This window comes from Hydra vulgaris, chromosome 09 (genome assembly GCF_038396675.1).
Source record: "Hydra vulgaris chromosome 09, alternate assembly HydraT2T_AEP".
NCBI lineage: Eukaryota > Metazoa > Cnidaria > Hydrozoa > Anthoathecata > Hydridae > Hydra > Hydra vulgaris.
This window is the reverse complement of record NC_088928.1, coordinates 56,120,001-56,134,845: the sequence shown is the minus strand read 5'-3', so window position 1 is coordinate 56,134,845 and position 14,845 is coordinate 56,120,001. Positions and strand designations below refer to the sequence as shown.

The following is a 14,845-nucleotide window of genomic DNA, read 5'->3' as shown; positions in this document are numbered from 1 at the left end:
ATGGACAGATACAGTAAAAGGATGCAACTTGTTGAATAAAAAACAAACAAGAATGAGTTTTGGTTTATCGTCATGGAGATGATAGCTTGTTTGAGCATTGACCATGATAACAGGTGATGCGGAAGTTATCGGGCAAAATAAAAACGTCAATAACTTATTTATAAATAAAAAAACAAACTATTATAATTTTTTTAAATAAAGCATTTATCTTTTAATAAAAATATATTATTTTTTATATGAAAAAACACCACCATCTGCAATTGATCTCAATTTTGCTCTGACGCCTTTCATATGCGACTGTAAAAAGTTTAAATCAATTTCTTGTAGTTTTAGTTTAATGCGATCAATCAAAACTTGCTCTGTTGAAGCTTGCCAATCTCCCACGTAAACCTTCTGTGCCAAATGTCCCCAAAAATTTTCAATTGGTCGCGCTTGAGGCACATTTGGGGGATTGGATTCTTTATCAACGTAATAGACATATTGGTCTATCCAATTTAGAGAATCTTTAGAATAATGAGAACTTGCTAAATCTGGCCAAAATAAATAGTTAAAACCTCCATGATACTTGTGAATAAATGGAAGAAGTCGTTTTTCTAAACATTTATTAATATAGATTGATGAATTGATCGCAACAGCCTTGGAAGTGCGAAACAATGGCTCGGACTTACCACGGTCAGATATGGCTATCCACATTAATAATTTTTTTAGAAATTTCTCTTTTCCTATAAAACAAACACTTTCTGGGCATGTCTTTTTGTTGTTTGTGTAGTATCCAGAATTTCCAGGCATGTTGTCCCCTGCAAAACAAAAGTATTTTTCGTCATCGATGACTAGAAGCGATTTTGTGTTATAGAGTTGGTTAACTAGTTTCCTGCTTCTTTTCTTTGCCTTTATTTGTTGTTCTATAGTGTATTTTGGAGTCTTTTCATGTTTTCTATATTTAATATTCATTTTTTTTAACTGACAACCAATTGTTGATTGATTTAAACCGAATTTAATAACTATTTTTCTCTGACTGACCCCTTTTCGATTGTTGACAAGTCTCGTTAATTCGGCTTTCTTTTCTCTAGTCCAGGATGTCGGACGACCAGGGTGCTTTCTATCAGAAAACGATTGAACAGTTTCAAGTCTTTTTAGGTTATCATATATTGTACTTTGAGCAAATCGTTCCTTTTTAAAATGATTTATGATTATTTTTTTTTATATATTAGGTTTATTTACAAAAAACATTTTTAGTCGCTTTCGAAAAGATTCCCGTTCAGCTGCATTTAACCTCATTTTAAATAATTGTGTTTCAAATAATAAAGTTTATATTTTATAGAATGTTTATGCCTACGCATAAAACCACAAAAACTAATTATTATGCTCAAATAATGAAATTAGGATTTGTCCGATAACTTCTGCATCACCCGTATTTGTAAGAAAGAAAGAAATGCAACCTTACAACAATGGGAGAGTAACTCAAGCTTGGCAGATAAAGCAGGTCTAATTTATTATTCTTTTTTCTTTATGCTAATTTACCTCCCCAAGGCTGAAAACGCCACTACAGACAAGGAGGCTACTTAATTGCGGTTAAAACCCTCTCTCAATTATACAGCTTCGAAACACAAACCTTAACAACCAAATCCTCTGTGCAGAGAAACAAGTTGAAAGCGGTACTATCAGGGACATGGTGGAGATCAAACTCGGTACCTCTCGCTTATGACGTGAGCGCTCTACCACTACACCATGACCACATTACATTTGCAATGTGTTTTTAGACTTTGTCTGAGAGTAAGAGGGTTGTTATTTATCAATATAGGAATACCAACATTATTGCAATATTTTTTTGCAGTAAATAAATGAGTTAACAAATCTGATTTTAAGTCCAGAATTTACATCCATAAGCCACACCAAGTCTTAGGCTGTTACAGAAGAGAGATCAGATTAAAAATCAGCTGCTTGTTCTAAGCAATCAAAAAGTGAAGATTTTTTGTCAAGACAAGAGTATAAAGTTGAGTCTTTAACAGGTAGAGCCACTTTAGATGTTAAATTTTCATGAAGATTGATATTGTAGATAAGAAACAATACATGATGATGATGATGATGATGATGATGATGATGATGATGATGATGACGATGATGATGATGATGATGATGATGATGATGATGATGATGATGATGATGATGATGATGATGATGATGATGATGATGATGATGATGATGATGATGATGATGATGATGATGATGATGATGATGATGATGATGATGATGATGATGATGATGATGATGATGATGATGATGATGATGATGATGATGATGATTGTAATGATGGTTATGATGATTAAAATTTTAAAAAATGAACACATTACTACAGTAATTTTTTTTCTAAATAGTTATTCGATTGATAGTTTTTTATTTGTTACAAAAAATACATATTTATAATAAAATACAATTAGTTAATAAAATTTGAAACTATAACACAATTACTTTCTACACTTTTAAGTAAATTAACTAAGTACGCTATTGATGAAAGTATTTATGTGTTAACATGGTGTTTGCATTAACATTTGCATGCAAAATTTTACTTGAAATGAATGTGTTAGCTTTAAAAGAAGCTTAAACATTATGATTGCTTTCTTCTATAAGTGAAGTTTGTTTGCATATTAAAAAAACTTTTAAAACTTTTGAAAAATTTTTTTACGTTTTGTTGAAATATATATAATCTAATAGAATGTATAGAATTATTATGTTTATCATAGTTTTCATTTTTTATTGTGCATTTAACAGAACCAATAATATGATATTTTTATTAACTTATTATTAAATACTTAATATGATATTATTTTTAAAAGTTTCAAAAAAGAAATGTCAAAACAACTTTTATTTTATTTTTAGTTCCTTTTATTTAAATTTCTTCAAGTTCACACGTTTTTTTATTTGTAATTAAATTTAACAAACTAAATTGAGAAAAGTTCACTATTTAGTATCAATCGATAACAGTTTTCAATCATTAGGTCTTTGCATATTAACTAGTCATTAATTTGTGCGCGCTTTTCAAATGCATAAAAAATTGTTTTGAAAAAACAAAGATAGATTAAATTCAATAAGTGTTTTTAATAATACATAATAAGTTATTAACTAAAATAAAAACTATTTGAAAATAAAACTCCCATATTTGACACATATCTCTTAAATTAGGCATTTGCCAATAAATAATGATACGAATGTCATTTTTTCATTCATTAAAAAAAACTATTTGTTGCACCCTGTAATGATAACATGAAAAAGTCAAACTTCAAAGATGTTCAACCATTAAGGGAAGAGTTTGCTAAAAAAAGTTTTAAGAACGTTTAAGTGTTCTCACAAAACATTTAGGGAATATTAAGGAGTATGAAGAAGATAAAATATTTTCATTTGAAAAAGCCTGAATGATTGTTCATGCATGAAACACTGCATTTATATCTTACATTTTAAATTATTTATGTTGTTAATTATATATAAGTTATTTATTTTATTTACATTTGCATAAAAAATAAAGATTTAAAATTTTTTTTTATAGCTTGTTCAAAGAAATGTCAATGAAGGTCAAAAAAAACTTTGGGAAATTAAAGATTTCACTTATACTGTTGAGGTTTTTAGTTTAAATTTTTATATTTTGTATATAAGATAAGTCTGTTTTATGTGTATTTTTAAATCTGTAAGGTAAGTACAATTATTGAGTACCTATTTAGTATTTTTTGAGTTAGGTATTAAGTCAAATCAAGTGGTCTATTGACTGGTTGGTTATTAATTATTGGTTGGGTTATGGATTGGTTTTAGAATTAAGTTGATTATCAAGTTATTTAAGTGACAATGTTTGTATTAAAAATATATTAAATTTATTTTTTCATTATATTTGAGTGAATTTTAAAGAAATACTATTGTTTTATATATATTTAATATTGCATATATTTAATATTGCATATATTTGTACAGTAATTTTTTTTGAAACAAAACTGGATCACTAACAGTTAAATATATGATGTCAAGTTTAAATGGCAAATTCATGACACCAGCACTCTACAAGTATACTTGTAATTGGCAAAAAAAAAACAATGTCTGGTTACTACAAGTATACTCATAGTTGGCAGCGAATGCGTTAAATTAGTTTTTATTGAATCTTTTATTTCAATAATTGTTTATTGTAATTTGTAAGTTCAACTGATCTTTTCTCATCAAAGCATAGTTTCATTAAAGTTTTTTGCCTTTAATATAATAAATTGAGTTAATAAATTAGTTTATAAAGTATTTTTTATAGATGAATTAAATTAAAAATTTTTTAATTTCTTTGTAATTTCATAATTTTTTAATTTATAAAAGTATTTTTTGTGATAAGTTTTAGATATTGATAAGTCAGAAAATGTTATAAAATGTCAAAAAAGTCTAGTTTATTGCTAGAAACTCTCAATTGTTGCTAGAAAAACATTGTCAATTGTTGCTTTGAATATATCTAGAATGATGGTCATTCTAGATATATTCAAAAAATTTTGAAAATAATGCAATCAACAGTTAGTGATACTATTCCTCGGTTCAAATCCAATACAAATAAAGATAAAAAAGAAATGGATGTCTCTGCAAAACATCAAAGGCTGAAAACAAGTCAATTATACTCATGTAAACAAAGTAGACCATAAACAGACTAAGAAATAATATTTACCCTCAATGCTGCTCACAATAAAACTATTTCAAAAAGGTAGAATGTCCCCTGAAAACTCTTATAGAAAACTATTTTAGAATGGACTGAACAATGTTCCTTAAAAACTATTTCAAGAAACTATTTCAGAAAGGACTATTTTATGTTCTTTGAAAACTGTTTCAGAAAACTATTTCAGAAAGAACTGTACAATGTGTCTTAAAAACTGTTTAAAAAAACTATTTTAGAAAGGACTGTACACCATCCCTCGAAAACCGTTTCAGAAAACTATTTCCGAAAGGACTGTACAATATCTCTTAAAAACTGTTGGCTTGAATGCTAGAGTAGCTTTCTTATTTTTATAACAAAGTGATAGATCAGTGTGCGATGAACAGCTACTGAAAAATTCAATCCACAGTTTATACAGCCTACATCAAACATGGCAGAGGTTCAGTAATGGTGTGGGACTGTATTGCTTCCAATCAGGTTAGTAATCTCATGAAAGTAAATGGAGTTCTTGATAATCATAAGGTATTACATAGAAATGCTATACCATGTGTGACTATGTGTATCATGTGCGACCATGTGTACCATGTAGAAAGCAACTAATCAGGCACAGATCCCCCATGCAACGAGATAATGACCCCAAACAAGCTATTTAAAAAAAAAAGTTGGCAGGTAACTCAAAATTATAGCATGGCCACCATAATTGGTAGACCTAAATAGGCAATATTGGAACAACTGGATAGTGAGGTAGAAAAAGAGTGTCTCACATTAACAACTCGTTGTATGTGCTTAACTTCTATGTGCAGTAAGGAAACCAAAAGGGAGGAATTTGATGAAATATAATAAATGAATTTTTTGCTTGTATTGTGTTGCAAAAACTTGTTTATTTTTATTGTGGTTTTATAAATGATGATTAATTTTCAATTGTTTGAAATGAAATTCGATTAATTGTAATTTTTTTTTCTTCGTATTTTCTGAGTGAAATATACACTAACATAATTATATATATATATATATATATATATATATATATATATATATATATATATATATATATATATATATATATATATATATATATATATATATATATATATATATATATATATATATATATATGTATATATATATGTGTGTGTGTGTATATATATATATATAAATTATGTTAGTGTATTCTACAAATAGAGTGCTCAATGTTCTTAATGAACAGAGCAATAATAAATTAGTAAGAACACTTATATAAATTTTTCTTCAACAATTGGTTTCTCCATCACTAAGTTCATCAGGAAGCGTCCTGTTTAACCTACTGATTGAGAAACAAATTTTTGAAGAAAAACCTAGATAAATGTTTTTATTAATTTATATATCTGTATATCTATATATGTATATATATATATATATATATATATATATATATATATATATATATATATATATATATATATATATATATATATATATATATATATATATATATATATAGTATATATATATATATATATATATATATATATATATATATATATATATATATATATATGTATATATATATATATATATATATATATATATATATATATATATATATATATATATATATATATAAATTATAAATTATGTTAGTGTATTCTACAAATAGAGTGCTCAATTTTCTAAAAGAACAGAGCAAAAATAAATTAGTAAAAACACCTATCTAATTTTTGATTACTTCAACACTGTGTTTCACCATCAGTAGGTTCATCAGGAAGAATCTTCCTGATGAACCTACTGATGAATCTTCCTGATGATTCTTCCTGATATGGTACGATAATTTTAGCCATGGTTGCCTTTAATGAACCAGCGGATCGATATTGACTTGTTTACTCATAGACCATTGTTTTATCATTTGTTTAGTATGACTAGAGCGTGAGTTATTGTTCACCTAATCCCTGAGTCCTAAAATTTCCTTCCTCCTACAAAATAGTCTTTACATTCATTTATGATTCTCACCCAATGACATCATCTACAATCTACTTCTATTTTCACATCTCCCAGATCTACGTGACTGGACGGCTCCGTTGGTCACTTTTTGCGACCATTGTGTCGCATAAACAAACAAAAGAATAGGTTAAAAAGATACGCAATATGTATAAAAAATAGCAACTAAACAGAAAGTATCATTTGTACATGGTTAACCTGTTTATTCATACCAGGTTTTAACCATTCTATAAACATACTTTCTTTAAGCTTTAGCTCAAATTTGTTATATGCCGAATCTAACACAGAAAAACACTTATTTATTTGCATGAAACAATTTTCGTTAGCATGGAGATGTTTATACATATGTGACTTTTTGTCCTTCTTTTAATGTTCAGATATCCGAGTCTTGAGATGGCGAGTAGTTTCGCCTATATAACAGGAGTTACATCCTGCACATACGAATTTATACACCTCTAGATTTGAACTCTAGAGGAATAAGATCTTTAGAAGAAAAGAATTTAGAAATTTTCAGTGAGGCAAATACTAATTTAATATTGCCGTTCAGCAAATATTAAATTAGTATTTACCTCACTGAAAATTTCTAAATTCTTTTCTTCTAAAGATCATTATTGAATTCCAAAAGTTGTGCTTATTAAGAACCTTTGCAGTTTCTACACCAATAGTTTTAGCCTTTACGTATTATAATTTTTTTTAAATTTTATTTCAATGTTATTCACCTCCCCAAGGCTAAGAGGGCCACTACAGTCAAGGAGGCTACTTTTATTGTAGTTACAACCCTCGTTCAACTCTTTAACAGAAAAAATAACTCCAAACACTAATCTTGAAGAACTTTGCATGGAGAAAAAAGTTTAGCACGATATTACTAAGGAAATGGTGGAGATTGAACTGAGTACTTCTTGTTGTTAAGTAAGTGCTCTACGACTACACCACTACCATATAAAATTTGTAAAAAATTGTGGTTATGTACTGCAACCTTCATCAATACGCTATTAAAGTGTAGGGACAAGTGTTTCATGTGTTTCAATTATTTTAATCATTTGTTTGATTTAATGAGTTTAAAAATCGATGCTATTGTGTGATAATTGCTTATATATTTTAGCAGCTTTATTTGTTGATACTCCCGTGGATGTCACCAAGTTAGAAATATAGGAAAGACCGGGGCAAGATGACTATGTTAACAATTTTTGTTGCTTATTAATTTATTTTAATTTATTTTCAAGGATAGTAATATTAGTTTACATAAACATGTTAGAGTAGTCCTTTGTGATATTAAATATACATTTATTTATAAGATAGTTTTATTTTTTAGCAACTTTAACAAATCATCAAATTTTAGCAACCTTAACAAATCGTCATCTCATCTCAAAGATGACTTTGACCAAAGGTCAAAGTCATCTTTGAGATGTTTAAATAGTTTAAATAGTTAAACTGTTTAAAATGTTTAAATTTTATCTTTTGAATATGTTACATGGTTTAACAAGTGATTACTGTGTTTTACATCTTACAAACTATCAAACTAGGTGTAATGCAATATAATGTAATGTAATGTTGAAGTGTTTAGTTGTACCAATAGTCTTAAATAAAAAAAACTGTTTTCATAATTGGAACATATCTTATGCTACCACTCTTGGGATTTACAGCACTAAATCCATTCTTCTGTTGGAGGGTCACAATATTCCTCTTCACAATAAAGAGATCCTGTAATATCATCCTTTGAAGTTGATGTAACTAGATTGTTTGTCCTGGATTTTATAGACTTAGGTCTATAAAATCCAGACTTGGACTTGGGTATTTGGTGCTTTTAGCACTATTTGGGGTCACCCAAATATTTGTATTTTTACCCAAATATATATATAACTAGTACAAAAATTTTTAAATTATTTTTTAGCATTTTTAAAAAAAATAACTGTCACATTTTTAAAAATCTGATTTGTTACGAACCCTTTATTTCAATTTCCTAGTTACACAATTTCCATGAATTTTATATCATAATTAATTCACTACTACTGAAATTTTTTAAAATTGATCTTTGTTTAATTGTGAATTTAATCAAGTAACTATTGAAATTATACAAAGAAGTACTATAAATACTACTATCAGATGAGTCTCATGCTTTTTTAGGTTACATTGACTAAACTAAAATTTTATTTAGAAAATGACGAGTGAAGTGTAGAAACATTTTGTAAAAATCAGAAAAAATCAGACAAAATGTCGAGTTGGCAACTGTAATGAAGTTTGTACAATTGTTAATTATGGAACAACGAATTTGATGAATCATTTAAAATTGAAACATGGCATGGATATATCTCTTAAAAGAAAGAATACATTAGAATCAACAGAAGGTCCAAGTAATCAAAAAATTCAATGTCCAATAACAAGTTTTACAGTTCGAGAGTCTAGAGAGTTGTTAATATCAAAATGTGCAGCCAAAGATGGATTTTCAATTAATCAAATAATAAATTCTTTGTTACAATCATGGAATAAATTTAGCTATTGTTGACTGTTTATATCAAAAAGATCATGAAGAGATGGATGAATATAATGATAATGTTGAACTTGATGACGAAGATGAAGATTTTGATGAAAAACTAGATTTTGATGAAGAATAAAGCTCTTTACCAATGGAAAGATCCTACTTTGATGTTATATAAGTTGTTCGAGGATATGTGAAAAAATGTCGAAAATCTCCATTGAAAATTGCTCGCTTTGAAGAAAATGTCCAAGAAACAACAGGAAAAGAGTTAACTCTATTAATTGACTGCAAGACAAGGTGGAATAGTGTACTTCCTATGTTGCAGAGATTTTATGAACTGAAAGAAATTGTAAAATCTACATTAATTGAATTTGAAGGTTCATATGATGACAGCATTGAAACTAAAGTTAAAGACATAATAGATAGTTTGATTCCTGTTGAAGAAGTTATTAAAAAATTAAGCTCTAAATGCTGCAATTTGATGGTGGCAGAAGGATCATTTATCTATTTATTCAACACACTCAATGCATAGGAAAGTGATATTTCGCAAAAAATGCTCGAAAATTTAAAAACTCAAATTAATTCATGAAGAAATGTTGATTTAATATCAACATTGATTTTTCTTCACACTGGTGATTATTCAAAGGAAAATGATTATTTTTAATATTCTTCAAAATTAACTATTAGAAAAGAAATTAAGGAATTCAATACAAGACTATTTGCAGAATCATTGTTGGAGGAAAATGATGATGAAAATGATTTAAATACAACATCCAAGCTTGATGACCCTATCAACCACTTTGTAAACCATCAGAAAACAGCCAAAACTTCGATCGAAAATGAAATTAAGGCATTTGAAGGAACAAAAGAACGTACAGATAAACTTCAGATGATCTACGATGCCTTATTAACTGTGCAAGCAACATCAACAGATGTTGAAAGAGTCTTTTATGTAACTGGAAACTTCAAGACTAAACTTCGTAATAGAATGAAAGAAGAAAAATTGAATATGCTTGTATTTTTAAAATATCACTTCTTAAATAAAAGCTAAAATTTGAATTGAAATCAATTGATTTTTTTCATACATTTTACTATTTGGTATTTGTACAAATATATGGGGGGTCACTATTTGGGGTATTTGGTATTTGTACAAATATTGAAAACCCAAATATTTGGCATCCCTAGCCTACAGGAACTTAGCTTGAGTTTATTTACACCCTTTTTAGCTTAACAAGGTTCTTTTATTTGTTTTTTTATATTTTCTTGTTCTTTCTGCTTTTTTATTTGTTTTAACAGTTCTTTGAAGGGTGTACTTGTAAGAATGCTTGAGTTCATTTTTATACTTTTTCCTTTTTTCTCACGTTTTTTTACTTTAGGCCAATGTTTGAAATCAAAAACTTTAACCAACTTCTTTGGTGCATTGGAATTAGCATTTGCTTTATGATCAGTATTTTTTGCAGCACCAAAGTCATGTTTGCTAAACATAACTGGGTTTTAAGGCTGGATCTCACATTCTCTAAACCCATTAATGGCATTTCTAACTGTAGCTGCTTTAAAGTAAGCAGTGCTCAAAAGATCACCAATATTTTTGTCAGGGATAGGTTGTCCTGGATGAGTAACTATAAAGTTGTCACATGTTTGGCTATAGAAAGTCTTTAATGAGCCAAAAAATGGCACACTAAAGGGCTAGAGATGGTGTGATGTGTAGAGCGGCAACCAAACCATGGTGATGTTTTTCTCTCTGCAATATAATAAAGCTTCCAAAGCTATGTGAGTTTTGTGATTTTCAATAATTAATAGAGCAGGAGATTCTTTGCTTGGTTTCATGTCTAGATAAAAGTGCTTCAAAAATAATCAAAATGTGGCTCTTTTTACAAGTTTAGGAAGCATTTGTTCTCTGGCAAAAATCAAAAAAGGTGGCAGGTAAAAACCAGTACTGTTAATGTAACAAATTATAGTTACACTTCTTCCTCACTTTGCTGTAACAATTTTAGAAACTCTTCTAGATCCTGTAGGACTGAGAGCTATGGGTAGCTTATTAAGCTGCTTGTTTAAAAATATTTGTTTTTCTTGCCATGAAGTAAGATGATCAATTGACCTTTTTTTGGGGTAGTAGGTAGTAATTAAACTAAGTTACTTATAAATGTTAAAGAGAAACAAAATAGCTTACCTATATTTGTAACAGATCTTATTTACATATACATAAAAGTTATAATGTGGCAGCTGTAAACAATAAAAGCTTCACAACTAATGCAAAAATGGCGTCTTTCAGCATCTCTATACAATTTTTTAATGAACAGCTTATAGGAGAGCCAGTAATGTTCAATTAATGTTGCTAACTAGTGGAAGACTTAAAATTTAAGACATTCTTAAGACATCTTATCCTGCTCTTCATTTTGGCCCGGTCTTGGATTTAGAGCTTGGAAAATAAAAAACCCAAGGCAAGCAGTCAATTCAACCAGCGAACACATGGAATTGATGGTCAATTGTTTTTTTTGGACAGCCGAAATTTTTAATCTTTTTATCATTCAGTTTTTATCTTAGTAATAGTACTTTATGACTGAACATTATAAATACAATAACTTAATGCTTTAAAATTTTTCAAAATGGAAATTCACAAAATTAGCTGTTACAGAAAAATGTGCCAATGCGCAATTAGTAATTTTAAATTAAATTATAAACTATTCATTTATTGCAGTTTGCACCAAAAACTTATGAGATAATAAATAAAAAGATTTAAAGAAAAAACCAAAACTAAGTGACTAAGTACAGTTAAAAGAAAAAATATTCTTAGTTAAATACGACAATTATATATCATTATACTGTTTTTAAAATAAAATATTAAATATTTTTCTTAAAATAATAATAAAATTTAAAAATTCAATAATTTATGAAAAAAGGATTTTCACTACCAGTAAAATGAAAGTAATCTAAAAAAGTTAAGCTAAAAAATTAATAGAGTTTACATCTTTTTTAATAATATTTAATACCTGTCAACTAAAGCAAATTAAAGTTGCTTATCACAAACAATAAAACTTTCTAAAATGCTTTTTCAAAATTTAAATGATTTTGTGAAATTGCAGTATATGCATTTTCCAAATTATGTCCTGATTGTTTGTCAAATCTTGTTTGTCAAAACAAGAATTTATTTACGGAGGTCAAAATAGTTATTTTTGCCAATTTGGGCGGTTGTTAACCATTGACCTGCTGTTGACCATTGACCGGCTGTTATTTTCCATGCTGATATATATTTTTTATTTTTATTTAATTTTATAAATATAGTCTATTGTTTCTTAACTTGTAATGGTTTTTATCTAAAATAAGAAAATAAAAACAAGAAACAGTTACACAACTACTATATGATAAACGCTTTTTTTCCTGAAAATATTTTGTGTTGTTGAGCTTGCCCACTATTGATTATTTATTTAAAATATGGGGTATACTGCACAACAGCCATTTTCTTTAAAGGAAGTTTTTGATTACATGATTGTTTATATAAAACTTTTATAATATGAATTTATTTAGGGAAAGTGTGGTTGTGGTAATTCAGTATCGCAACAGCATCGTTATCAAAAAGCTTTCTTTCAGCAAAATTATTTTGCACAGTTATCTTTAGATATGTTAAGTTTGAGAGAAGTAGTGCATGAGGTTTGTTAATAATTAAATTTTCATTTCAAAATTTTACTAGCATTTGAAATGGTAATTTTCTGGAAAATTAATAAGACATTATAAACATAAAATCAGTCATCCTCTAAAAATACAGTCAATTTAAGTAGGCTGCTTAAAATGACTAACCAATTTAATCATTTTAAGCAACATGTTAAACTAACAAACATCAGCAAAAAAAAGAAAAAAAAGGAAGTAATTTTATCTTGAAAGGTTTTCTGTGATAAAAGATATTTGTTTGATGGTTAATCAATTAAGGTTTGTATTTGTAAGGCTAAATATTTAGCAAAGTTGAGTTGTTTAACAAACCTACTACTAAACAACAGAAAGGACACTTACTAGGGGCAGAATTAAAGTTCTGACAACTTATGTTTTAGTGTGAATTTGAAAGTCTTTTTTTTTAACTTTATTTTTTTAATGAAAAAAAACATCAGATAAAGATTAGGTTTTTTTAAACTTTGTTCATTTATAAATTTGTGTTATAAATTATTAGAATAAGATAATTTTTTTTTTTAATTTATTGTTTTATTTGTAAATTATTTAAATTGATTTTAGAAAAAAAAATGATTTTTTTGTTTTTCATTTTGAAGTTTTATCAACTGCAAGAGTATAATAGTCGACTTGGAAAATTGCGTATAGAAAATTATATATACAAACTATTCAAAACGGAACCAGCTCTGAGTAATGTTTCTAATGAAAGGCCTATATCAGGTTTTTTTTCTTTATATTTTATTTTAAGTCTATTTACACACAAAGATATATATATATATATATATATATATATATATATATATATATATATATATATATATATATATATATATATATATGTATGTATGTATGTATGTATACATGTATGTATGTATGTATGTATGTATGTATGTATGTATGTATGTATGTATGTATGTATGTATGTATGTATGTATATGGTATATGTATAAATATATGTGTGTGTGTATATATATATATGTGTGTATATATATATATATATGTGTGTGTGTATATATATATGTGTGTGCGTGTGTGTGTGTATATATATATACTATATATATATATATAATTTATATATATATATATATATATATATATATATATATATATATATAATTTATATATATAATATATATATATATATATATATATATTATATATATATATTATATATAATATAGACATTATATATAATATATACATATATACAAGCCTCGTTTTAAACCATTATGCTTTAAAACGCGTTTTACATACACTCTAAGCGATTTTACGTAAGCAGTAAAGCAGTAAGCAATTTTGGGATTTTGGTTAAATGACTTTTTATCATTTTTTTAACTTTTAAATTATTCTATTAGTGGTAAGATAAAAGAAGTAATTAATTTTTAAAAAAATCATATTAACTTTTGAATGACGTTTATGTAAAAATATTTGTTACAAAAGTTTGAATGACAATTATATTAGATATAAGCGCTATTTACTAATGAAAATAACTCAAGTGAAATTAAAAATTTATTTTTATTTTGTTTTTTATTTTGTTGTAATGATTGATTTTTTTTGCTTGAAAAACATTATTACTTTAAGCTTGAAGCAAAGATCATAATAACATAATTTAATTCTGATGAAAAATATATGATTTAATTTTAAATAAAAAATCATTTGTAGTTGCTAAACTGCAATTAGAAATTTAAGAAATAATCATTTAAAAGTTCTAAAATTTAACATATATTAGTTCATTTATGCTAATGTTGAGAAAAAAAAGAAATTTGTTAACATCAAACATTTTTTTTAATGTAAATTTAAATTTAATTATTTAATATTAAAAAAAAAAAAAATAAACATTCCCTTATAGTAATAATAAAAAAGAAGTTAAATAACATTTAACTCGTTTTTCAGTAGTTAATATTATTGCATTAATTTTAAGTTTCGCAAGTAATTAAGTTGATGGCTTTAAAAAATAAATAAATAAAAAGAATTTTATGACATCATATTAGGCGTTTAGCATTTTTTATTTAAAACAAGGCCTGTACATACATGCATACATATGTATATATATATATATATATATATGTATAAAT

At 26.7% G+C, this 14,845-nt stretch overlaps 1 protein-coding gene across 1 annotated transcript in view; it reads left to right on the top strand.

Annotated features, from left to right (window-relative positions):
* Nucleotides 1–14,845, top strand: part of LOC101234965 (ectopic P granules protein 5 homolog) — a 135,642-nt gene that overhangs the window by 22,245 nt on the left and 98,552 nt on the right. Inside the window, exons 5-7 of the mRNA XM_065806109.1 lie at nt 3,542–3,613; nt 12,639–12,761; nt 13,370–13,490. Of these exons, the coding sequence (XP_065662181.1) occupies nt 3,542–3,613; nt 12,639–12,761; nt 13,370–13,490 (316 nt within the window). The remainder of the gene's footprint in view (nt 1–3,541; nt 3,614–12,638; nt 12,762–13,369; nt 13,491–14,845) is intronic.